At 38.9% G+C, this 27,316-nt stretch overlaps 1 protein-coding gene across 2 annotated transcripts; it reads left to right on the forward strand.

Annotated features, from left to right (window-relative positions):
- The first annotated feature begins 12,000 nt into the window (after positions 1-12,000).
- On the forward strand, positions 12,001-24,705 carry izumo1 (izumo sperm-oocyte fusion 1). 2 transcript variants are annotated; one of them, XM_079897928.1, is made up of 9 exons: positions 12,001-12,292; positions 13,582-13,656; positions 13,830-13,913; positions 14,022-14,042; positions 14,949-15,038; positions 15,138-15,256; positions 21,848-22,001; positions 22,099-22,264; positions 24,568-24,705. In XM_079897928.1, the coding sequence occupies exons 1-9, from the start codon at positions 12,073-12,075 to the stop codon at positions 24,662-24,664; spliced, it is 1,026 nt and encodes a 341-aa protein (XP_079754054.1). In that variant the 5' UTR covers positions 12,001-12,072; the 3' UTR covers positions 24,665-24,705. The 2 variants fall into 2 exon arrangements, with proteins under 2 accessions (XP_079754054.1, XP_079754055.1); XM_079897929.1 differs by having other exon boundaries at positions 22,099-22,158; positions 24,568-24,616.
- Positions 24,706-27,316: the final 2,611 nt, after the last annotated feature.

Raw genomic sequence — 27,316 nt, forward strand, 5'->3', positions numbered from 1 at the left:
TTGTCTTTTCAATTGTTTTTCTTCATTTCAGAAAACCCTTCAGAATGTAGGAAGAGGAATGGAATTTGTTTCCTCATGAGCGTGTGGAAGGCTATGAAACAAAATTTCGGCTGCTGTTGTCACAGTAGTGCTGTGGATGTTGTGGAGCCTTTCGTCCCTCCACCAAATCTGGACCCAGAGCCGGACCCAGAGCCTGATCCAGATCACTCAGTCGTCAAGCCAAATAATGGTAAATCCACAGTCATTATTTCTTGAACATTATTTTAAACATTATTGTCGTCTTGTTTTCCACTAAAAATATCTTAAGACTTGTTTTCTGAGAATAATAATATTATTCTCCTCATATTAATATAATATAAGGTAACTACAGGGGTAAAGGTTAGGTTTAGGTGAAGGTTTAGGGTTAGTACCAAGTTATTACCCAGTTATTGTAATAACTGTAATAAGTACATATGTACATGGGAAACAGGACTGTAAAATAAAGTGCACAGTATGTCACTTTAAAATAAAGTGTAACCTTTTATTATTAATTCAAAGGATCTACAGTAGCAAGCTCATATATTTATCATATTGTTTCTGTTTTTCAGAGTCCTTTGCGTCTCTCTTCAACGTAGGAAATATGATTGGATCCGGGGGATTTGGCAGGGTGTACGAGGGAACATGGAAATTTGATGGCAAAAAGGTAAATATTACCAAAAATTTGCAAAACATTTTTAAAACAATTTCACAGATGGTTTAATACCTAGTGCAAGGTCAGGTGCCTGAATACTGTTACTGTTATTGAAACATTTTTTGTTTGTTTTTTTGCAGGTTGCCATCAAGCAGATCAGCAAGATTGACAACAATCATTATCTTGATATTGTAAGTTGTTTAAAACCTGACTGTGTATTTAGTTGTTTAAGTGCTGATTACTGTAGTCAATACACCTGTAGGAAGCATTAGCTGTAAAGGTTTTAGACAAATAAGCCTAGAAGCACCAAATAAGGCTCTGGATCTACAGAGGTCAGAGAAAAGTACATTCAAAAATGAGATTTGTACCCAGCTAACCTTCTGTCTGCTACTTTTCTCTAGCCTGGGCATCCCGAACCTCTCGTAACAGAAGTGGCGCTGCTGCTAATGATGAGGCAAGAACCCAGGAGCCCCTACATCATACAGCTATACAAGTGGTTTGAACACCCTCGAAAATTCACTCTCATCATGGAGTACCCCGAACCGTGCGAGAGCTTGCTGGACTTCATCATTCGTAACCCTGAACTGGATGAACCAACGGCACGGGTCATCATGAGACAGGCTGTGATGGCAGTACAACACTGCATCGAACGTGGCGTTTTTCATAATGACGTTCATGCGGAAAACTTCCTGATGAAGAAAAACACGTTAGAGCTCAAGCTGATAGACTTTGGCTGCGGTCAGCTACGAGAGCAGAATATTCCTTGGTGAGCATTTTGGCAGTGTGGAAACCTGAATGTAGTGACTTTCTGATTATTTGACACTTTAAAGAAAAAAGCTCAACAATGCGTGAATGTCTTGCTTACAGGATTAATGTCTTACTGCCCACCTGAAGTCTTCACAGATACGAGATTCCACGCCGTCCCAACAAATGTCTGGGCTCTAGGAGTGTTGTTATATGAGATGGTGAACGCATGTTCTCCTTTTGACAATAGAATGGAAATCACACAAGCCAAAGTTACATTTAGGAACTCCAACTTATCCAAAGGTGAGTGAATAATATTGATATCTTTGATAAATGCACAACATAAAGCAAAGGCTCTATACAGAAACAGTTAAAGTTGAAGTACTGTATGTAAGATTTTTTTTTTTTAACCAGTAAGAGTTGCGTTTGTGATGTTTGAGTTGGGAAAAGGCACGAAGCATGCAAGGTCTTTTGAAAATATGCTCTTTTTTTGTCGCAGAAACTGCATACTTTACCTTTAAAGTAAAGATAAAGAACATTTTACCTTACATTAATCATGTTTAGATGCCAAGTCACATGGTCATGACTAACCAGCTCTCTCCTTATTAATATTTGTACAGAATGCAGTGATCTGATTAGCCAGTGCCTTGGAGAAGTTCAGCTGATTCACTCGATCAGTGTTTTCAGGTGTGAGGAAGTGTAACAGACGGACAGAGTAGAATTATTATCATTTGTTATGATCATTTATCTATTTTCAAATTTGTGTAGTGAACGGAGTTCATTTTAATGTTGTTGTCATAGTCTAGTCACCTTCATTTATATAGCGCTTTATACAATACAGATTGTTTCAAAGCAGCTTCATGATAATAAACAGGAAAATAACAGAATCAGTGATGCAAAAAGAGTTCAGTTCTGCTGTAAAAACATTTATGAGTTGACATGTTCATATAATCTTTGTATTGGATAGGAAATAACATACTTACTGTCCTTGGTGGAGGGTTTGAGCTTGGGACGTGACCCGAATCCCGAAGCCGCCACACCAGAGAGCTCAGAGCCTGGCAACATGGGGGATCTTTCGGACAGTAAATCAATCAAGAACAAGTTGGGACCCTAAAGTTAAGCCAAAGAGTCTCTTAGGTGGTCATTTGAACACACAAAGTATTATATAAAAAAGTGATCAAATTCATCATCTTTTACTGGACTCTAATTTAGATGTTCCTTGTTTATGTGAGAGATGGCTTTATGTAAACTCCCCGTTGGCAGCATTATAAGAAATAAGAAAATTTAAGAAAGATAGAGTTGGTTCTAAGAGAGGTGGAGTTATGATCTATGTGAAAACTGGTATCCAGTCTAATGAAATCGCTTGGTCAAACTGTATGGATTTGGAATGTATGGGTCTGAATCTTATTCTATCACCACAAAGGTCCTTTGTATTAATTGTAATTTACCGTCCTTACTCTTCACTGTCTAGCTAATACAGTGGAACAAGCCTTTAAAAGCAGTCAATGAATTGGACATTTTTAGACCATTTACATCTCTTAAACCATCCAGAGCAAAGGATATATTTGGTATGGATGTAGTAATGCTTAAAGAGCTCAGTGAGTCACTAGTTAAAACCATCACCAAAATGATAAACTTTTCACTTTCTCAGGGGACGTTCTCATGTGCTTGGAAGTCATCATCTGCTGTAGTGCCTAACTGCCTATATCTAAAAGTGGAGATTCACATGCTGTTAGTAATTACAGACCTATTAGTTTTTTACCAATAGCCTCAAAGGTTGCATAGAAATTGATGGCTGTGCAAATCACTGATTATCTAAGTTCATTTCATACTAGTTCATCAAATGCAATTTGGCTTCAGAGCAAGCTATTCAACTGAGATGGCAAATTGTTATTTCACTGACAAAGTTAAGTCTCTCTTAGACAAAGGTGGGGTTTTCGGGCGATGTTTCTTGACCTCACGAAGGCTTTTGACACTGTAAACCACAGACGTCTTATCTCTAAATTATTAGTATTTTTCTCCAAAGACTTTTATGTGGAAAGAATCATACTTGTCCAGTCGCACACAGTATGTCCGAGTTCAGAATTATAAACCAGCCCCCAAAGAGCAGTCTGAGCAGTCTTAAATTAGTTTAAAAAAAAGTCGTAAATGAAAGCAAAGAGTTGTGAGAGAATGAGACGCGTGTGAGATCCGTCAGCGGCTGTTTTTAAAGAGACAGTAGCCAATAAAGCTTTCTACAAAGGTAACAGAGAAAAGCACTCACTGCTCTTGACTAAAGATCTTTTTTTACTTTAATAAGGATTAATCTATGTACAATTTAAATTGTATGCAGTGCAAACTGTTTGATAACTTCAATTTCTGTATATTTTTCCTACCTGTTAGACAAATATTTAAAATATACTGTTTTATGTTTTTCTACCTTAATTTGGAGATTAATTGTGAAATTATTACATTATAAAATATGTTAAAAAGTAAAAATTTTTAATGGCAATTAATCGTGATTAATGTAGTTAATTGTTGCAATTGATACAAATAAATAAAGAAACATGAATAAGTCTTATTTATGTTTATTTTAATTGAATAGTATGTATTTATTTATGTTAATATCTGCGCAATTAATGTCTATTTAGCCTGCCTCTGCCATCCATTTTTTTTTAAACTTAAGACAATCATCTTTATTTCATACTCTTTCAAAGCAGCTTTACAGTTATAAACTGGAAGAAAATGATCAATGATGAAAACACATTCAGTTCTCTAAGATTCAGTGTCATTGTTCAGCTGCAGTCAGTTCATAGTTGATTCAGTTCATAGTTGATTCAGTTCAGTATTGTGTCAAGTTCATCAATTATGTAATGAGTTCATTTCAGCTGTAAAGCAGCTCTGCAGAAAACAGTGATGTCATCATTCAGCTAAAAAAAAAATCTTGACAAACATTTTAAGTGGATCTTAGTGGGATTATTATGGAAGCTTGTTTCCGCCACTGAATAATAAATAAATAATAATAATTGCGACTTTTTAGCTCACAATTCTGACTTTTTTTCTCATAATTGCGAGATATAAAGTCAGAATTGTGTGAAATAAAGTCGCAATTGCGAGATATAAAGTCGCAATTCTGAGAAATAAAGTCGCAATTGGGAGATTCTGAGTCTCCCAATTAAAGTCAGAATTGCGAAAGTCAGAATTGCATGATATAAAGTCGCAATTGCGTGTTATAAAGTCAGAATTGTGAGATATAAACTATTCTGAAAAAAAAAAAAAAAAGTCTGTCTTTTTTTCAATTGGACTTTATATCTCACAATTCTGAGAAAAGATGTCAGAATTGCGAGATATAAACTCGCAATTGCGTGTTATAAAGTCAGAATTGGGTGATATAAAGTCGCAATTGTGAGAAAAAAAGTCAGAATTCTGACTTTATAAGATGCAATTGCGACTTTATTTCACGCAATATAAAATTGTGAGATAAAAAGTCACAATTATCTTTTAAAATGTTTTATTTTGTGGCGGAAACAGCTTCCATAGATTATAAAGTAGTATGACATGATCCCTTTAAATGAATGCTTTCAAAGAATAGAAAATGTAGGTGCATGACAGCCCTCTCCATGGTTTTTTTATATATATTAAAAAAATGCCAGCCTCTATTTTCATTTAATTCCTTGTATTATTAGAAAGATTCAGGTCTCAAATCTTTAAAATTGAAGTAATAGTTACACAAAAACAAATTACATCACTTAAAAACAATCTTATCATCACTACTCACCGTCTTTTTGTGTGTGTGTGTGTGTGTGTGTCAGTTTGAAGTGAAAAGACAAAGGCATAATTTTGTGCTTCCGGAAATAAAACTCTTTAAAATATCTATCTACATGCTGCAAACTCCAGTGCACTAACATCTAAAACATAACCCTACAATAAATGAGACTATAGCCTGTGGACAAAAATAATAAAAAATGCAATTTGGTGCGTGGCACCCTCACTGGTTATGTAAGCTATTATTGTATTAATAGAAAGATTTAGATCAATCTTGAAGCTTATTGGAAGAGTTACCCAAAAACAAATTCTATCATCATTATTTACTCCAAAGTCATAGGCCTACCACAATTACAGTGGTACAGTGGAACACAATTTTGGGAGGGCAATTTTGAAGAATCGTTATGCAGCTCTTTTCCATACAATGCCTTTTCATATAGTCACCATGTCTGTAAAACTCCAAAAAGGCATGCGTGTATCCATATGGCCTTATACGCTGTATATGTCCAAGACTTCTGGAGTAGCTTTGTATGAGAAACACTTGTTTTTATTCACTGATAGTATTTCTATAGAAGTTTCCAAGGAAGTATACTGTGTCTATTAATGGTTGAAGCTAAACTACAGTATATTACTGTTGTTGTTTTTTTTTTTTTTTAATAATGTATCCATTATATAATACAATTAAATTACATTTATGTGATACATTTTTGTGTTATATTAATACATGTTGCTTTTATGGAAGCAAATTGGCACAGTGGCATATAGTGATATTTTGCCACAGTGAATGACAAGATTAATAAAGATTCCGAGAAAGACAGAATCTTAAAAAAGACAGATTGATTTAACCTCAGTGAGATATTTGACCTTTTTACCTAATAATACCAGTTGAAAGTTGAAACCTTAAGATTTTGTGCCTCTTTGGCAGCTGACACCTTTCAAATAACTTAAATATTTTAATAGATATGCTATCTTTTGGCACTTAATGACTTGCAGGCCTAGATATTCTACAATGTCTAAAAATGTCATTTTCTATGCACACAAATGGGCTGTGTGACCAATAAATAGACTATAATGACAATATATGATTTGTGTATATTCTTGAATCTATAAGAAAAGTAAATGGACAGGCATAATTGTACAGAATCAAAACAAATGATTAATGAATAAGATATTGTTGAATTTCACACATAGGGGAGAAGAGTGAGGGGGTTTGAAACTGAGAAACATAGAATAGAGTGAATATAAATAGTAGACTCGATCCATATAGCACATCAAAATTTCATTTAATACAATAGTGCTCAACAAAAATCATTTTAAAAATCAACAAAAATGTCTGCACAAGTGAAAAACACTTGCCTGGATTTGTACTAGACCATTGCCAGACTTGTGGCTTTCACTCCATTGTGTTTCTAAGCAGATTAGATACAACCACATGCATTTTTCTATATACAACTATTTTAAGTATTTTAAAAGCTTGCCAATGATTTTAAGCTTCTGTGTTTCTTTAGTACCGTAATAGTTTGAGTAATTCAGAGTCTTGGACAGTAAACTCTTAATGTGCTGAATTATGCTTATAATACACCAAACACAAAGATGTTGCAGTGATTACATAAAAACACAATATGAGTGGGGATAATATGAAATAGAAATGCCTATAGGATGCCTTTTTTTTATAGGAGAGATGAATTTCAGCATGTGTATAAAAAGAAGCTGAGTGAAATCACTTCAAGAAACTTACTTGCTTGTAATTTTGAAGTCTTCTAGAAAAAATATATCTGTATAATCTGCATATTATCTTCAAATCTTGTCTCTTCATGCAAGACATATAATCCCATAAACTTGTGAATGATTACCTGCCCTGTCCTTGAGAATCCAATTAATTAAGATCAGTGTTATCAGTGTGTGATATGTGACTGATAATGCAGATATTCAGGAAAGAGTGACCGTTGCCATAGGGAACAGGAAACATAAGGTGTTACGTGATAATTCTGAGAATCTCTGTTGAAAGGGGTTTCTTTACAGGGCTTGTTTTGCATAAATTGAACTTATCTGTCGGCTGATGAATAAATGAACATACATCAGGTAACATAACTATTTTTAGAGGCACCTTTTAACGCTTTATACAATCCAGATTAGCTTCACAGTGATAAACAGGAAGTGATCAATGATGCAAACTTCATCAAATATTAAAATCAAATGTTGCTGTAAAGCAGCTCTAAAATTCAGTTCAGTTAAAAACTGTAAAGTTGATCAATTATCAAATGTTCAATTCAACTAAGCAGCTCTACAGAAAACCAAAGTTTCGTTATTTACTTTGAGTCAGTTCAGTGTTGATTCAGTTCAGATTAGAGATGCATTTCTCACATTTTATGAATGTCAAACCGCCAACATTTACATGGACTATGTTAATATCACAACTAGTAAAAATCCTAATTATGTCAAACTTGAGATTTATTAGTTTGATCAAACTATTTAAAGAAATGGGGAAATTTTATGTGAATGGTAAAAATCTTGCAAATGCTGAATAATGACAGGGGGTTACCAAGCAAAAGGAGATCTGAGTAAGTAAAAGTGAATTTGAAACACATTTCAGTCCAGTCATCCCAGTTAAATGCAACCACTGAGAGGGGCTTTCCATTTGTTCTGCTAATGGTGAGTGTACCTTTAACACTTGTTTCGATCTTCAAACGCATGATGCATCCTGCCATTAGAGAGCAGAGTTCTTCAGCAAACACCTGGCTGGACATTGAAGACTATGGCACAACAACTTTATTATTTTAGGTGTGGTGCCAAAATGATTATAGTTTCTATAATCAAAGGGTGTGTGAGAATGTTTTTTTCTTTAGTGTCATTGTTTGTTCTTGAGTCTGAGAGTCTTGTATTGTGTTTTTACTGTACACGTTGTAAAACGGTTGTAAAAACACCATAAAAAGCAGTTTTGGTTGATGCACTATACTAATAACGGTAACACTTTATTTTGATAGTCCACTTTAGACATTCTACTAACTATATAAGTAACTTTGCAACTCCATGTCAACTAGCAGTATTATTAGACTGTCTGTTTAATATCTGCTAACACTTTATTGTGATACTCCACAACCGACATTCTACTAAGTAACTTTGCAAGTACATGTCAACTTATTACCCTAACCTAACAGTTTGCTAATAGTCTAATGAGAGTTAGTTGACATGCAAGTCATCGAAATAAAGTGTAACCCTAATGACTTGAAACTTTCAGGAAAACAAGTAATGCATCTGCATGCAGTTATTTAATAATATACTCAGATTTAGTTTAAGTGAACTGGTTTAATGCATTTTATTTTAGCTCAAGCTTAATTAGAAAAAAACACCCTCTTCCAGCATGCATTGGGGCATAGATAATTAATATATGTACATTGTTTGACTTTATTTTACATTGTTGTAAATTACATTGTTACATTGCTCTTGTCACTGTAACTTGTCTTGTGATGTAGGAGCCATTTTTTTGGACTAAATGTATTAAGTTAAAGAAAATGTTTAAAAGTTAAATGCCATGCAAACTTTTTACAGTTTTAAGTCTTGTGTATTTCATGCAAGGGGTCAGTTTAAGTAAATGTGCATGGATGAAGATTTGCACAGATTATGCACTTATTTAAACGCACATATAGACATGGTTATGCACACACAAATTAACTTCTGAACATATAGTTTCTTTATGGTGAGACAGTATGCTGAACTTTACCCAGGATGTTCTGGCAGGTGATAAACTATCAGGTAACTATATATTTTCCCTGCTTATAATCTTTTATCCTTTTATAAATGTTATCTTCTTGGTTAAAATGGTGTCCGAATACCTTTACATTTGATTAACTAAAAATTATCAATTTCTTGATTGCAGGGATGTCTTAAAAGGTCCAGCATTTCTGCTTTTTGTACCAGTGGGTGGCAATATTTCACTGATATTGACTTCTAGAATATTTTTGCATTAGTTGTTTGACATATAATACTGTAGAATCTTTAATATGTCTTCTTCATTTTACATTATAAAGTTTCTTTCTTTTACATTTTTCAAAACTCAGTGTACTCACTGCCACGCATGTACACGCATGACTACGTGCAATTTGATGGTTTGGGTACATGGAAACTTCAAAACTTTCCGATGTGCTCATGTTCATTGTCATCACACCTACGTAATCATCACACGTCATGAACGAAGCAAAAGGATCTTGCAGTTGTCACCTAGAGCGGGCCTGTGCCGGGGTGGGACGGCCCGCCACTGTTATGGTTAACCACTGAGTGGGCTAACTTACTGTGACGGTGTACTTTGACATCAAGACTCTGATCTAGAGGAAGTAGCCTGCCTGAACCCTCTTGTCTGCATAGATCTGACATAACCTTGATGTCTTGAAACATTTAATGAACATTGGGAGTTCTTGATTTGAACTAAAATGAGAAGTTAGGACTGTCAAAATAAAAAGAGTGAAAAAAGTGGTAAAACTTTATTTCGATGGTCCCTAACTTTGCAACTACATATCAACTAACTCTCATTACAGTTTTTACCAACTGCTTACACACAAAATCTTTTCATGTCACACGATTTTTGAAACCTCTCACTCAAAGTGCAAAACTACATGCCAAATCTTCAAAACCATAAGCTATTTCTCAGCCTTTGACTCAGTTTTCAATTGCATAAAACACTTTTTGCAAAACACTACACACAATTCTCTACCTAAAACACAAAGATCTATCAGGAAGTGACTTGCTTTCCTTTTCCAAACACAACCAATCAAAATGCTACACTTATTCACCAGGTCACACAGACACACTCCTCACATGTGCAAACACTAATTGCTTAACTGATTACTAACCAATCACTGCTATACTGTAGTATAGGCCTAAATAGGTCAAAGGTCAGATGATCTGTTTTGAACAATGGATTCCTGGGATTTGGTGCAATTGGTAAAAACTGTAGTAGACTGTCTGCTTTATATCTGCAAAGTGCTAACACTTAATTTTGATGCTCATCCAACAGACACTCTACTGACTATAAGTAACTTTGTAAGCATTTATTACCCTTTGTTAATGTTAGTTAATAAACATGTTTGTGTTCGTGTTAGTTCACACTTCACAGTGCATTCATTAATCTTAATAAAACTTTTGATTTAAACAATTTATAAGTAAATGTTGAGATTAATATTAAGGTTAATTAATGCTGTAGAAGTATTGTTAATTGTTCATTTATGCTAACTAATGCAGTCATTGTAACAAATTAAACCTGACTGTAAAATGTCAATTTCATTTTTACAAAATCGTATAGCTACTAATTCAAAGGCAAAATCAAATGTGCTTTCATGCATTGGCTGACCCTGAGCCAGAGAAAGATGCGCTCAGCGCTTTCACATATCACTAGTTCACAACTATTCAGTGTTTTCAACTATACATGTTTAGTTTAGGTTTCAGACATTTAAATACACATAAGTACTAGCAAAAGAATACATTTATAGTTTGTAAAATACTCATGTCTATGGAAGTGGCAATAACAATACTTTCAATTATAAATTTAAGTGGTGTTTTATTCATATTTGATACACATTGTGTAGGTAACTAAAACGTTTTCTCACACTTCATCGGCCACTTACTTTCATCTATTTCGGGTGAAGTGGATGAATGGACGTGTTGTAAATCCAACTGATCTGATTCTCTGAACTGCATCGCAAAATAACATGGACACAGACACTTGTTGCGTTTCCCTCGATCTCTGTATTAATGAGTGCACAAAATTACCATTAAAAGCATAACAACTTGCATATAACAATATTGCATTCTCTGTATACATAAAGTAGCCTAACCCATATTGTATTTACTGTCAAAACACAAAGATATTATGAGCATCAATTGGCATAAAACACAATATCCATCCTGTTACACACAATACAAGATAGCTTGCATCTGTATGTGTGACAAAATAAAATATAAAATAAATAAAATGAATAAAATATAAAATAAAGAAAATGCAAATCATATTACTTATAAATCAGAATGATACTCTGTAGGCTAGTCTATATGCATATTAATCTCAAAACATTTTAGTCACAATATAATACCACTTTACACGTCGTCCATTTTATGTGACAACTGCAGGTCACACTTGGACGGTTCAGCACGTGACGCATTAACACTCACTCATGTACGATACAGACTCAAATAAACATAAAACCGTGTTAGACGATAATATTACAGCCAACTCATCTTAACAGCATAATAACATAGTATTTTCATTATACGAATTGTTAGAAACCCATAAAACTTCATGTACTAACAATACAGTGCATTGAGGCGTGCTGATGGTAGCATAGCATCGGAAACTATTCACGTTCGCCATGTGCGACAATCTCATCTCTTTTTCCACAGGGTATAACAATTATACGAACATCCTATGCACAAACTCATATTAACATAAAATATTCATCAAATATTCGGTTATTTAAGGGGCTTACCTGAAAAGGGGAACATAAAAATATTAAAATTACAGACAGACACTTGTTGCGTTTCCCTCGGTGTCTGTATTATGATGTGGGATCACCCCACCCCCTGCTGGAGTCTTTCGGTACTGCACCATAACAAACTACGTGAACCAATGAAATAAACAATCATAACAATAGTATTCTCTTCTCAATACCTGCTACACTTACACGTAGGCTATTTGAGAATCGGAATATCAGGTAGTTGATGACAAAGCCAACAAGTTTGTGAATATTTTGAATAAAAAGAACGCAGTAAAAGCAATACATCTGCCATAGGCTACAGTGCTTTTGTGGATTCGGTGTGTCACGTGACCGATACGTTCTAAAATAACGGTCACCTTAAATCTCACGCTAAACATACGTGTGAAAGGGTTAAATAATACCAAAGATTCACGTTTTATATTTTCCAAAATGGCGTTTGCTTTTCTTTTTGGCTGTTTTTTGATTCTGGGATCATGCCCCAGTGTAAGGTCCTGTCTACAGTGTGACCCGGTGGTTCGTTATGTGCACGAAGATTTCCTGTCCTCAGTTAAAGGAATCACTGTCCGTGATCAGATTGAACTGAATCAAATCATTGAGCAAGCTTACATCAACTATCGGGAGACCAGCACATCATTTCGGGGTGTCATAGGTAACGTAAGGCCTACTGCTGTTATAGCGTTATAACCTTAAGGTGAATACGTTAACAATAACAAAGGCGTTGGAATGCTAATGCGCATGTCTGGTCCTGAAGCATTTCCGGTGGCGCCATTTTAAAATCTCAGATCTGTGAAAACCAGCGAAAATTTCCAAACTCTGAAAATAAACGATGATTGGAATTACCGGACTCTTTCAATAAGAGTTTTATGATTAAACTTTTTACACAGAACATTAAACGTTTGTCTGAATAGTCTGACGGCTCATTGTCTGATTGCGTGTTGCGTGCAGGTTAATAATTGGGCAATTAAGAATAAAACATACAAATACACTTTTTAGGTCCTTGAAGGTAAAGTGTTATATTATGGTGTTCAAGTATAGTCACATACAGATTTGCTTGCTGTGTGTGTGTGTGTGTGTGTGTGTGTGTAGTCAACATTTGAAGTGGATCAAAAAAGTTAATCAAAGTTGTTCTAAGACAAGAACGGGTAAGTTAGGCTATTGTTCAAAATTCATGTATAACTTTGATGAAAGGTTTTGATCCACTTCAAATATTGAAATGGTCTATATCAGGAGTAGTGAGGAGATGCCGCTATTCTTGTCTGTGATTTTTGTTGTTGTTGTTGTTGAAAGTAGTTGAAATAACCCATTTAGAGTTGAATAACCCATTTAGATTAACAATAACTTTGTCTAATAACTGTGTGTGTATATATATATATATATATATATATATATATATATATATATACATTAATTTTAGTTTTTTTTACTTTTACTTTTAATTGAACTAAAATAATACTGCTCCTAAGATCCATGAGATCATTGAGAGGATGGCAACCTTGAAGCTCAAATATAAAATAGTTTTGATTGCTGAATGATTATTTTATTAGGTTTTGTTTCACATTCATATCTGCAGAAGTCTAAATAAACGTGTAGGCCTATATATATTTATATATATATATATATATATATATATATATATATATATATATATATATATATATATATATATATTAATTTTAGTTTTTACTTACTTTTAATTGAACTAAAATAAGACCGCTCCTAAGATCCATGAGATCATTGAGAGGATGGCAACCTTGAAGCTCAAATATAAAATAGTTTTGATTGCTATTATTCCAGAATTTGGAAAAAGGTGCAAAAATGATTAAGCTTGTCCAAACTTTTGACTGGCAATACATGCAAGATTTGCCAAATTTCTGCTTGCCTATGTCTTCATGTTATATTTATAAATTATGATGTTGAGTGCTATCTGATTTGCTTTAGATCCTACAACTCTCTATCGTGCACGGACTGAATATCAGAGTGAATTCAAGAGGCACTGGAAAGAAGACAGGACAGGTGAGAGCTGCCTTTATGCAGATTATGTACTTCCAGCAGTCGTTAATTTTTTTTCATGTTATTATTATGTTACAATTATGTTATAATTTTCATGTTAGAGTAAAACATATGAAAAATGAAGATTCTTTACATCTGAAACCATGAAAAAAAATCACTGTGTTATTCTTGTGTAGGTTCTGTTCAGTGGGATATGATTACTATAGTGGAGAAAGGAAAAAGAATTCTTCAGAAACATTTGGAGATTTTTGTTACCCAAGGTAAGGGTCTATAGACAAAGGGCATACTGTAAATGTTTTTAAATAGCAATGATGTTTCAGAACTCCTAATTCTCACTAATTATGTTTTATCATTATTATTTTCCAAAGGTCTATGTCCAAATAAATGCGGTAAGTACCAATTTGAGTTTTCTATCCACCTTATTTTTCAGCGTGGATGTAAACTATTTTCTGTGAATGTGCAAGAATTACAGAAATTAAAAAAAGCATGAGAATTATATGGCAACCAAAAACAAAGCCACCCTCCGCCTGGATTACAGATCTTGACACTGAATACAGCTCTTCATGTATTTAATGGACCTATTATGCTTTTTTCCCCATACATTAACAACTTTCTTTAGTGTGTAATCTTGCTGTTTGAGCTTGAAAAATGACACTCCAAAGGGAGTTATTCTCCATATTAGTGCACACTGTTTGTTCCTGAAATGCCTCGATTCTAGTCTTGAGTTTTCTTCCGGGAACGTACACGTCACAACATTTAAATAAGTCCCGCCCAAGGCATAAGTAAAAAAGGGGTCGAGGTCTGGTTGCATTAGTAGTGTGTTGAAACGTTTATGAAGCGGGGCGTGACATTTTAGAAAATTCTCGAAACGGTTGACCAATCACAACACGTTTGTCCAGCCGACCAATCTGAGCACATTGCACTTTTCAGAAGGAGGGGCTTCATAGAGACCAGAACTAAACAAAGCGTTTCTGACAGAAAGGGAAGAGAAGTGCTACAACAATGTAAAATATGTGAAAATAATGTGTTTTTGAACATTCAACCATGAAAACCTATTCTAGTAGACCCCAAAAACAAAATCAAGACTTTGTAAAATGGCATAATAGGTCCTCTTTAAGCTTTTAGATCAAAATGATTTTCCTGAGAGACATAAATTCAGTCACAAGTGTGTTCAAATCTTTGACTGGTTGTGTACTGTATGTGTTACAGGACACTGAGTATAATGGAGTGTGATGATACATGTATTATATTGCTCACTGGGTGTGTGTGTGGGTGCGGATGATTGTTTCTTACAGGGCTGTTGTATCAGAGAGTGATGAACTGCACTTCCTGTCAGTATAGACTCTTTACATGTCTGTCAGCCACTCCACCTCTCGACTGTGGAGGTGAGACAAACACCCACGGATATACACACCTTTGTATGTGGCTTTAATGGACTATATCAACACATCTCTTTTGTCTTTCTCTCCTTCTGTTTCTATCAGAGAATCATCTTAAGGCAGATGAAGGAGAGGAGGTGGTGCTGGACTGTTTCCTGCCTTGGCACGCTCTTGTCATTGGACAGACCGAGTACCATTACTCCTGGCATCCTGATGAAAAGAATGTACATGCACACAGACACACACACACACACACACACATTTGAATGCATTTGCAGGTTTCAAATCATCTTGAAGCCATTTTGAATAATGTTGCATACAGTTGCTCTTTAACACACTTTTTATAAAGACTTATTATGGAAATAATAATTTAAAAGAATATGCTTAAGTGCAAACTGAATATCATGTTTTTGGACACTCAATTGCATGTTATTCGCAATTAAATGGAAATGTATTATAGTTTATATTTATAATAAACCCAATTAGTTGTACTTCTTTGACCCACTTAATTAGGACTTAAGTATATCTTTATTTGTAAGTTCATAATTAGTTCTATTGTCTTTGAAATATGGTTAAATATGTATGCCGATTTACTGACAAGCATTTATGGCAAATAAAATATACTATTTGTGGCGAGGGGGGCGTGGTTCTGCAGAGTCTGTAGCGGGAGAGAGACGAAGGAACCGAGCGGTGAGTAAGTAGGTCAAGTGCAGATGATGAACACCTGTGTCTGATTTCAGTAATTGGCGTGGAGAGAGCGGCGGTACACTTTGAAGGAGTGAAGAACCCACTGGTCGAGCTCCCTCCCCTGGAAGGAGTCCTAGGCACGGCCGTCGGCTCAGTCGAATTCCCCGTCCTCCACCTCGGCATTGGTTTCGGCGGGAGCCCTCCACGTGACCTGGGAAGTGGAACAGGTTTAGGGGAGATAGAGTGAGAGAGAGAGAGAGAGAGAGAGAGAGAGAGAGAGAGAGAGAGAGAGAAGCAGATGGAAGGGGTTCGCCGACCCCTGGGCACACCACCATCTGGTCCTCCGTCAGCTGGATGGCTTGTTTCAGCGATGTCGGGCGGTGGCACTGGACCCACTGGGCAGTCTTCCTCGGCAACCTAGCCACGAACTGCTCCAGTACCACACGATCGATGACTTCCTCGACGTCGCTTCGGTCGGCCATCAGCCATTTGCGGCAGGAGTCCCGGAGCTGCTGTGCCATGACGAAGGGTCGGCCGGACTCTTCCAGGGTCACCGTCCTGAACCTCTGTCGATGTTGTTCAGGAGTCCGACCGACCCGCTGGAGGATGGCATGCTTGAGGTCTTGGTAGACCAGGAGATTCTGGACTGGCAGTTGGTGTGCGGCTACCTGCGCCTCCCCGGACAGCAGAGGGATCAGCCGCATTGGCGTTTCCGAATTGCGTAGGGCCACAGATTTGTCTCTCAGGGCCACCAAGGAGACGGCTAAATCCATCGGCCGCTCTATGGCAGCCCTGGTGGCCACTGAGAGGCATCTGTGGCTCAATCTGAGCGAAATATAGGACAAAGAAAAACATTTTCTTTTGGATGCTCCTATTTCCACATCAGGTTTATTTGGTGATGCTGTAAATAGTGCTGTTGTTAAATCGCAAGAGGCTTCTAAGCAGGCAGCCGCACTTCAAAAACTTCTCCCCCGCCGTTCTTTCCATGAGGCTGCTGAGCGGGAGCAGCCTCACTCATCTAAAAAGAGCGCTGAACATCGTGCCACTCAAAAGCAGAGCGTGTCCTCCCGTGCTCCCCCACAAAAATCACGGGGACACGGAGGGCGCTCTCAAACCCAGCAGTCTTTGAGGGGTAAGACGGATCTGCGGACCGTTATTATTGCCAAGAAGGCTGCTGGGAAAAAGTCCTGACGTCCGAGGGCTCAGGACAAATGAGGGTAGCCCCCCCCGAAGCAGAGCGGTCAACACCTCTTTTTACGGTGCCCGTCTCTCTTCGGTACCCTCAGGGGGCCGTTCTGCCAACCCTGCCGCCTCCGGTGTTACAGGGCGCAGCGGTCTCCGGCGAGCACATATCTCAAGGACCACCCGGAAACGTAGTGGCCTCGGGATGCCCGCCCCCTCCGAGGAGGGTGTTAGAGCAGTCTGTTCGGTTGTTCCCTGCCGGTGCGCCGTTACAGGGCGACGAACTGACTACTCAACAACAACAAAATCCAGAAACCAGTCTCGAGAGGCTGGTACCTCTAGTAGAATCTTTGACAGCGTGGAAGCTACTGTCAAATGTTTCTCGTTGGTTCCTGCAGACCGTAGAGAAAGGGTATCAGATACAATTCAAGAAACGCCCACCTCGGTTTATGGGGGTCCTACCCACAGTGGTGGCCCCCGAGTAGGTTCTGGTTATGGAACAGGAAGTAAACACTCTGTTAGAGAAAGGGGCCATAGAATATGTACCTCCCTCCAACAGGGAAACCGGGTTTTACAGTCGGTATTTCATTGTTCCAAAAAAGGACGGGGGATTGCGTCCCATTTTAGATCTTCGAGTTCTGAACGAGTCAGTAATGCAACTCAAGTTCAAAATGTTAACGTTGAGACAAATCGTGCCACAGATCAGGTCCGAGGACTGGTTTGTCACGATAGATCTCAAGGACGCGTATTTCCATATTTCCATCCGTCCGTGTCATTGGAAGTTCCTGAGGTTTGCTTTCGGGGGCAAAGCATACCAATATCGAGTTCTTCCATTCGGTCTAGCTTTATCACCCCGCACTTTCACGAAATGCGTGGATGCAGCTCTGGCGCCGCTTCGCCTCCAGGGCATTCGCATTATGAACTACATCGACGATTGGTTGATTTTAGCTCAGTCGCAGCAGATGGCGGTTCAACATCGAGATGTTGTTCTCGCCCATATGAAAGAGCTGGGGTTACGGCTGAACGCCAAGAAGAGTGTGCTTTCTCCACTACAGAGGACCACTTTTTTAGGCGTGGTGTGGGATTCAGTGTCGATGCAGGCGCGCCTGTCACCGCCACGTATAGAGTCCATTCTTGCAGCTGTGAAAAGTGTAAAGCTAGGCCAGCTACTCACTGTCAAACAGTTTCAGAGACTGTTGGGTCTCATGGCAGCAGCTTCCAACGTGATACCTTTTGGACTACTGCACATGAGGCCCCTGCAGTGGTGGCTCAGGACCAGGGGGTTTTCCCCGAGGGGCAACCCTTTTCGCACAATCAAGGTCACGCGGCGATGCCTACGTGCCTTGGTTATGTGGAAGAAACCGTGGTTCCTGTCCCAGGGCCCAGTGTTGGGAGCTCCTTGTCGTCGCAAACTGCTAACGACGGATGCTTCCCTCACGGGTTGGGGAGCGATCCTGGAGGGTCGCTCATCTCAAGGTCTGTGGGAAGACCATCATCGTTCCTGGCATATCAATCGCCTAGAGATGTTAGCTGTCTTCCGGGCTCTGAGGAGCTTCATCACAGACCTCAGGGGGCACCATGTGTTAGTGCATACAGACAACACGTCGGTAGTCGCCTATATCAACCACCAAGGGGGTTTGCGCTCGCGCCCGTTATCAAATCTGGCACGCCATATCCTCTTGTGGTCCCAGGGGAAGTTGCTGTCACTCAGGGCAGCCTACATCCCCGGGGTCCAGAATATAGGAGCAGACACTCTGTCGAGACAAGGGCCGAGGCCCGGGGAATGGAGGCTCCACCCCGAGGTGGTGGAGTTGATATGGAGGGAGTTTGGCCAAGCACAAGTGGATCTGTTTGCGTCTCGAGAGACGTCTCACTGTCCACTTTGGTTCTCCCTCACGCATCCAGCTCCTCTCGGACTGGATGCTATGGTACAGGCATGGCCGAGGCTACGCCTGTACGCCTTTCCCCCAGTTGCTCTGCTCCCGGGAGTTCTGGAGAGAGTTCGCAGGGACCGGGTTCGCCTGCTTCTTATAGCCCCGTGGTGGCCGGGCAGAGTATGGTTTCCCGATCTTGTGTCCCTCCTCGACGGGCATCCTCTGGAGCTTCCTGTCAGGAGGGACCTTCTGTCCCAAGCAGGGGGTTCAATATTCCACCCCCGCCCAGAACTGTGGAACCTGTGGGCTTGGCCTCTGAGGGGGCCCAGCTCATAGAGTCAGGTCTCTCAACTGAGGTTGTTGAGACCATTCTACAGTCCAGAGCTCCCTCCACGAGGAAACTTTACGCCCTGAAGTGGAGGGTTTTCACTTCTTGGTGTAGTGACCGTCGGTTGGACCCAGTTAACTGCCCAATTGGTACAGTGCTGGAGTTCCTGCAGGACCGGTTCACGGCAGGTCTGACCCCGTCCACTTTAAAGGTTTATGTGGCGGCCATAGGTGCTTACCACATTCCTTTGGGTGGAATGTCTGTGGGGAAAGACCCTTTAATATCTCGTTTCCTTCGTGGCACTTGGAGGCTGAGGCCTGCAGTTCGCTCTAGGGTGCCACCATGGGACTTGTCCATTGCTCTACAAGGCCTGTCCCTGGCCCCCTTTGAGCCCATTGAGGAGGTTCCTGAGAAGTTTCTAACTCTGAAAGCTCTTTTCCTTCTGGCTATTTCTTCTCTTAAGAGAATAGGGGATCTGCAAGCATTGTCGGTTGCTCCGTCATGCTTAGAGTTTGCTCCGGGTATGGTTAAAGCCTTTCTTCATCCAAGACCGGGTTATATCCCCAAGGTCCCCACTAATGTGGTCAGACCTATTGTTCTGCAGGCCTTTTGTCCTCCTCCCTTTCAGAATGCGGACCAGGAGGCTAATAATTTGCTTTGCCCAGTTCGGGCGTTAGATGCTTATGTCCACAGAGCTGCCCTGTGGCGTAAAAGTGATCAATTATTTGTGTGCTTTGGGTCCCCTAACAAGGGAGGCCCAGTGTCTAAGCAAAGAATGAGCAAGTGGGTGGTTGAGGCTATCTCACTTGCTTATGAGGCGGCTGGGCAGCCTTCTCCTTTGGCTGTCCGGTCGCACTCTACGAGGAGTATGGCGGCCTCTAAGGCCCTTATTTCAGGAGTATCTTTACAGGACGTTTGTGATGCGGCAGGGTGGTCCTCACCGCACACTTTCGTCAGGTTCTACTCTTTGGATCTAGACTCTGCTCCAGGGTCTCATGTTTTGTCATCCTAGTGCTGCTCTACAAGATTTCACACAGGACAGACATTTGTAGCTATGGAGGCGTTGGTATAGACGTTCCCCATAGCGTCATTCTCGACGCAACGCGAGTTCCCTTGAAAGGGAATGCCTCGGTTACGACTGTAACCTCGGTTCCCTGAAGAGGGAACGAGCGTTGCGTCGCCTTGCCATATCTCCTTCATGCCTGTCAGCACGACTTCAGACTTTACGAAGCTTTCGTTTTCTGTTTCGGGCCGGCTTTTATAGCTTCCTGGTACGTGACGTCACCCGCCTCTGACGTTCCGCCACACCATTGGACTGATTTTACATGTGCTTCAAGACGTCATCACGCAAAGCGTTCCCCATAGCGTCATTCTCGACGCAACGCTCGTTCCCTCTTCAGGGAACCGAGGTTACAGTCGTAACCGAGGCGTTCCTTCCTCTCTCTCCCGCTAAAGACTCTGCAGAACCACGCCCCCCTCGCCACACTATTTATATTGAAATATGCCATTTCTATTGAAAAATTCAGGTCAGCTGTACACAATGTAATGCAGAATTCAAAATACGGGTAAAACACCTGCGAAAAATCAATATGAAAAATTCCTTCATTTTAACAGAGTACATTGTCAGTGTAATGATTAAGTTGCAATTTAGTACATAGCAAATATATTAACGAAATGAACAACAGACTACAGTTAAAATTATAATCAAGTACTTTACATGTGCTTTAGTATGTTAGTCAACATATCAAAATAAGTGTACTTTATTAAAGCGCAACAAAATATTTAAAACAATGATTTAAAATGTAGACCTACTTAATGTCGATGAAGTACACTTAAGTGGCCTCTTATGTTAATAATGTTATAAGCAAGTACGGTTTAAAAAAATACTTTTACAATTAAGTGTACTACTTTTTTCATTAGTGAATGTTGGGGAGTAACTAGCTAAAAAAAGTGATGCTAACTTGACTAAATTTAAGCACAACAGCAGCTCAGCTTTCCAGTTAAAAACGACTCTTTCTAATAAGTACTGGTTAGACCATGTAATTATATATAACTTTACAGTAATGTTTAAGAAGGTAATGCCCCCTTAAGTATCTTCAATAGTGGTCTAGCAACTAGCTTACTTTAAAGGGGAACTATGCAGTTTTGTTTAGCTTAATTTACCTTAACTGAACAGCTTCAGAATCATTGGAATGGTTATATTACTTTTTTCAGGTTGAATGGTGGCCGTCTCGCTTCCCCCTAGCACCGGTGAGCGGAAAAACCACCCTTGCAACTTTGGGCCGCCGGCCTCAGCGTCAGGAAGTTTCGCGTGATATCAGGTCTCGCAATGTAACGAATTGCTTTACGGCACTGCACACATACATTTATATACGAGCCTTCTGTGTATCATACATACCTCAGTGGACATGGCTCCATGCGTTCGCCGGCTTCTTTGAAAACAAATGCACATGACCAGCGGGAGAAGATGGGAGGGGGAAGAGTCGCCAACGTTTTTACTACAGTGTTGTCAAATAACTATTCCGAAGCTGTAGGGGGAGCTCTATAGAGAAACCCACGAGCAAAAAGCGAAGAAATTGAAATTGCCAAAACTGCATAGCGCCGCTTTAAATGTTTATCTTTTAGGTTGATATGTTACAGTTTTAGTATTGATCTTTCCAGAGATCCACAAACCTGATACCGATTGTGATTTGAATTATTAATTAAAATGTACTAAAATGAGTTTGTTCATTATTCATTGAAAGCTGTCACGTGATGGGGAGTATGAAGTGCTGGTGGTGACAGAGGAGTCTAAAATTGTACTCAATCAGCTGACAACCAGTGAGGAAGGCATGTACCGCTGCCTCCTACAGGATCAAAAGGGTACTGTGCTGTCCTGCATTTATTTTAAACTGAAAGGTAGGCCGGGTTTATAATGCTTTGTGTTGAATGTGACAACTCATTGTGGTCTAGTTAGTAAAGTTTTTTTTGCCCTCCTCTTATCTCCTTCCCTCAGTCAACCCACTGCCGTCTACAACCCCTAGACTGATTGCGATGTTGCCGTCCCTGCCCTCGGGTTATGATGCCACACCTCGCCCTCATAGGAGCAGTTTCCTCATTATATTGATTTTACTCACTGTACTCAGCATCACAGGCAGCCTTGTCATCATCGTGTACCTCAGGTCTGTCATAATAACAACAGGATTAGGTTTGATGCTCAGCAGTTTGGGCATATTAAAAAGGGGCTATGTAATACACTTTAAGACAGGGAGAAAGAATGAGTAATTAAATGATTAAGCAATTATTGATCAGAGCAACACTTCTGAGAGACATTTCATAGAAAAACGTTTGCTTCACAAAACACATTTGGATGACCTCACAGATGTTTGTTAAATATTTGTCTTGCTTAGCATTTTTTTTTTTTGCATATGTTGCTTTTACTGTATATATAGTAGCAGTATTTGACTACAGTAGCTGTCAAATTTAATTTCATTAAGTGACATTATGTTCGCATTAAACTTTCATATTTTGGTTAGATATAATCAGGCCCGCATGGAATCTGCACCCACGGAAATCAGCAGGTTCCCACAGAATTGGAATGGAAGGCCTGCTATTGTTTGTTTATAAAATATTGTGGCCAGTGTTGTTACTGTTAACTAAAGCTAGTTAGTTAGTATAAATATAGAAATATTAGGGGAAAAACTAATGAAAATGAAAATGTTACCTTAGCAACTAGCTAAAATAAAATTAGTTGAAGTTGAAGTATAGGCTACTAAAATTACAAAACCTAAAACTGAAATATAAATAAAAGATAGAAATAAAAAAAATATACAAATGACAAAAGCACTTAACAAAATTAATAATACTAAAACTGAAAATATAAAATGAAATGCTAATAGATGCATTTGCGATGACATCACGGTTTTCTCCAGAGCGGCTATGTATATTTTTTACAACAAAAATTTAACATCACTGAACTTACTTAAGCTGTACTATGATGCTATTTTCTTCTAGAAACAAACTTTGTTGCATTATTTTCCTGTTATCATGTAAAGCTGCTTGGAAACAATCTGTATTGTAAAAAGCGCTATATAAAGAAAGGTGACTTGACCTGACATAATTCTATGTATATATATATAATTTTTATTTTTTTTTACTAAAATATCAATAAAATTGTTATTATGTACTTATTTTAACATGATTAAACATCTGCAAAATTCCATAGATTTTTCATCAAATTCCTACAAAATTACTGTAAAAGCTCTTTTTACTAATTCCTCTTTTAAAATTCATGTTTTAGAGTATATGACATCCAAGCTGTGCTCAAGTTTACATACGCTTGTAGAATCTGTAAGATATTGCAGTAAAAATTTTTTTTTCAAATATAAGAGAAATAAAACATATACACTGCCATTCAAAATGTTTTTGATTAAAGTCTCTCACGCTCTCCAAGACTGCATATATATATATATAATTTTTTTTTATTTATTTTTTTATTTTTTTATTGGAATATACAAAGGGTACAGCAATATTAATAAATGTATACATTCCTTTTTTCTTTTTTTACTAAGACTGCATTAAAGGAGAACTCCGGTCAATTTTAACATTGAGCTCATTTTTTTGTACATTTGGAGTGCTGTCAATACAGAGAACAACGACAAAAATCGGTGTTGCCTACACCGAGTTATTCTATTTTTAAAATTTGCACCCTGTTGACTTCAATGGGGCAAGTACTAAACCTGCTTTTAGCCTCTTAACATCCTTGATGTGTCATTACAAGTGCACATAAAATGTGAGTGATTCCTTCTGAGTGAACACGAGTGAGTCTGACTGCAGTAGATGTGAAAGAAATGTATAAAAATGATGTTATTTAAGCCAGCGCAAATACCTTTGTTTACATCCTGTTTTTCGGTTGAAGTCCAAAGTAGTCGATTGCAGAGTTCACACGCATAGGTTTAATACCTATGATCACGCGCGTGAACTCGTCAATCGACTACTTTGGACTTCAACCGACTAAATAAAAAAATTAAAATTAAAATAAAAAAAAACTAATATTGTGAAATATTATTACAATTTATTATAACTGTATTGTAATACATTTTAAAATGTAATTTATTCCTGTTGTAAATGTCTTAACTGTCACTTTTGATCAATTTAATGCATCGAATAAATGCAATGAATAAAAGGTTGTTTTTTTTTTTTCAAAACAAACAACAAAAACAACAAAAGACTACTGACCAAAATTGTGAATGGTAGTGTATATAAAAAACAACAACTGATAAACATCTTGCAGATTCTACAAGGGACATAAACTGAACTGCATTAGGGTTGGCACATGCAGGTAGAGAGAATGGGGAGGAAAAAAGAATGACAGTGGGTGATCTGTCATGGCATCCAGCTGATTTTATTCAGAGAGACAAGATTAGGAAGGAAGCACACTATGTTTTCATCCATTCTGTCATGTTGCTTTGTGTCCCTCTGACAGACTGACCATGAAGCGCCAGAAGGAGGAGAGAGACAGCAGGAGAGGAGGAGAGGGGGAGGATGGAGAGAACATTGAGCTGGTGTCTGTGACAGAATGAGGGATGTGATCCAAAGAGATACGTGAATAAATGACTACATTCCCAAAAGAGTATGGGTGTGGAGTCATTTAGATTTTTTCAAAGAAATTCATACTTTTATTCAGCAAGGATTCATTAAATTGATCAAAAGTAACAGTAAAGGCATTTATAATATTACAAAGTTTTCTATTTCAAATAAATTTAAAAGAACTTTCTATTCATCAAAGAGTTCTGAAAATAAATGTATCACAGTTTTCACAAAGGTTATCTGAATTTTATTACTATTTATAATAATAATAATAACAAGTGGTTATTTTTAGCAGCAAATTAGCATCTTAGAATGATTTCTGAGGGATCATGTGACACTGAAGACTGAATAATGATTTCTTTGTCATCACAGGAATACATTTGCCACAAATATTGTCACCCTTGGTAAATATGAACATAAACATTTGTTTTTGCCAAAACTTTATTCAACTTCATTAGTCTTTCATTCAAAATATTCAAAAAAATCTAACCTTTAAAGTCAGATCGTTTTAAATTTTCAAAAAGTCAAAAATGTTATCATAAAACATCTCAGATTACGACTATTAACACGGTTTCCTAAAAAGGGAACGAGGCGCTGCATCGGAAGTAACGGCGCTATGGGAACGCGTCTTTAAGCACGTGTGTAATCAGTCCAATTGATTGGCGGGACGTCATCCTTTATAGTGTGACTTCATGACCAGGAAGCTATAAAGCGCACCTGGACCAAACAATGTCAGCTTCTGATTGGCCAAAGCAAGTCGGCATGCAGGAAGTATGGCTTTTCAGGGAACCTACTTACAGTCACAACCTGAGACTTTATTTTTCAAGGGAACTGAACTGTGTCTGAAGTTACAATGCTATGGGAACACCCACTCCATCATACTGACAAGTGCCTGTCTAGTGTGAATTCTAGCGTGCACAATCTAGGATGTGAGCACCCGGGATCCCGGTGTGGAGTCCAAGTCTAGGTCGTAGAACCTCACAAATATGAAAGGAGAGGACCAGCTCGCCACATCACAAACTTCTTGTAGGGAGACCCCTGACAACAAGGCTTTAGGAGCCGCCATACTTCAAGATGAATGAGCTCTTACAGCCATAAATGAAGGCTGACCACACACCTTATATGCAAGAGAAATAGCATTGACTATCCACTTGCTAATCCTTTGTTTGGTTGGTGGAGACCCTCGTCTATGCGACCCAAAGCACATGAAAAATGTATCAAACTTTAGCCAGAGTTCAGCTCTTGGACATAAGCATCCAATGCCCTGACTTGGCATAGCAAGTCTAGCTTATCCTGGTCCAAAGTCCAAAAGGGAGGAGAGCAAAAGGCCTACAACACTACAGATTGCGCCACATAAGTGGGGACCTTAGGCACATACCCTGGTCTAGGGTGTAGTAAAGTCGTATAGACGCAGCCTCGACCATGTCTGCATCATGGCATTCAGTGGGGCTGGATGCGTGAGGGAGAACCAGAGCAGACAGTGAGTCGTTTCTTGATACTCAAACAGGTCCACTTCTGCCTAGCCAAACTCCCTACTAATCGTCTCCATTCCCTGGGCCTCAGCCCCTGTCTGCTCCCTGATTCAGGCTCCCAGGGATGAACACTGCCCTTAGTAAGAGCAGCTTACTAAGCTGGGTCCATAGGAGTATCTGGTGCGTCAATTTGCAAAGGGGGCGCAACCACAGACCCCGCTGATTATTTATGTAAGTGACCTCCGATGTGTTGTCTTTACGAACAAGCACATGATGGCCCCTGAGGTCTGGAGGGAAATGTTTCAGTGCCAGAAAAACAGACAATCGACTCAGCCCCCACAGACCTTGTGTTGTGTGACCCTCTAGGAACTCTCCCCAGCCTGTGAGGAAAGTGTCTATTGTAAGCATCTTGCGATGACAAGGCACTCCCAATATGGGTCCCTGGGAGAAGATCTCAGGCTCACTGCAAAGTTCTCATGTACAGCAGGCCAAATGGTATCACGTTGGATGCAGCTGCCATCAAACTAGATTTAACTTATTTAAGGCTGAAAGGATTGATTCGATACGAGCAGGTGAGAGACGGGCCTGCATCGTCATCAAGTCACATACCACTCTTTGAAAAGTGGTCTTCTATAATGGAGAAAGCACTCTTTTCTTGGCACTCAGCCTTAACCCTAACTCCCTCATTTGGGAAAGGACGATATCTCAATGCTGAATCCCCATTTGCGCCGATTGAGCCAGAATCAACCAATCAACGATATCGTTCAGTATGCGAATGCCGAATGCTAGGCCGAAAGGAAGAAACTAAATTCTGGTAAGCTTCGCCGCCTAAGCGAACCTGAGGAACTTCCTGTGTTCAGGAAGGATGTGGAAGTATGCGTCCTTGAGATCTATTGCAACAAAACAGTCCTCAGATCTGATTTGAGTCATGATTTGATTTGCTAACATCTTGAACTTGAATGTTTATAATGTTCGATTCAGTCTGTGCAGATCTAGATTTAGACGCAACCCCCCATCCATTTTTGGAATGATAAAGTACCGGCTGTAGAACCTGAACTTTCTCTCAAGAGGAGGAACACGTTATATGGCCTTCTTCCCCAAGAGAGCTATGACTTCTTGTTCCATTATCAGAGCCTGCTTGGGACCTACCACTGTGGGCAGGATCCCATTGAA

This window comes from Squalius cephalus, assembly GCF_949319135.1.
Source record: "Squalius cephalus genome assembly, chromosome: 16".
In the NCBI taxonomy this organism is placed as follows: Eukaryota; Metazoa; Chordata; class Actinopteri; order Cypriniformes; family Leuciscidae; genus Squalius; species Squalius cephalus.

Bases quoted from the DNA above. Each gene is read 5' to 3' on its own strand.
- izumo1 (XM_079897928.1), top strand. From the start codon at position 12,073: ATGGCGTTTGCTTTTCTTTTTGGCTGTTTTTTGATTCTGGGATCATGC. The intron at 13,657-13,829 runs GTGAGAGCTGCC...ATTCTTGTGTAG, and splicing joins CTGGAAAGAAGACAGGACAG to GTTCTGTTCAGTGGGATATG. The intron at 15,039-15,137 runs GTGAGACAAACA...TGTTTCTATCAG, and splicing joins TCCACCTCTCGACTGTGGAG to AGAATCATCTTAAGGCAGAT.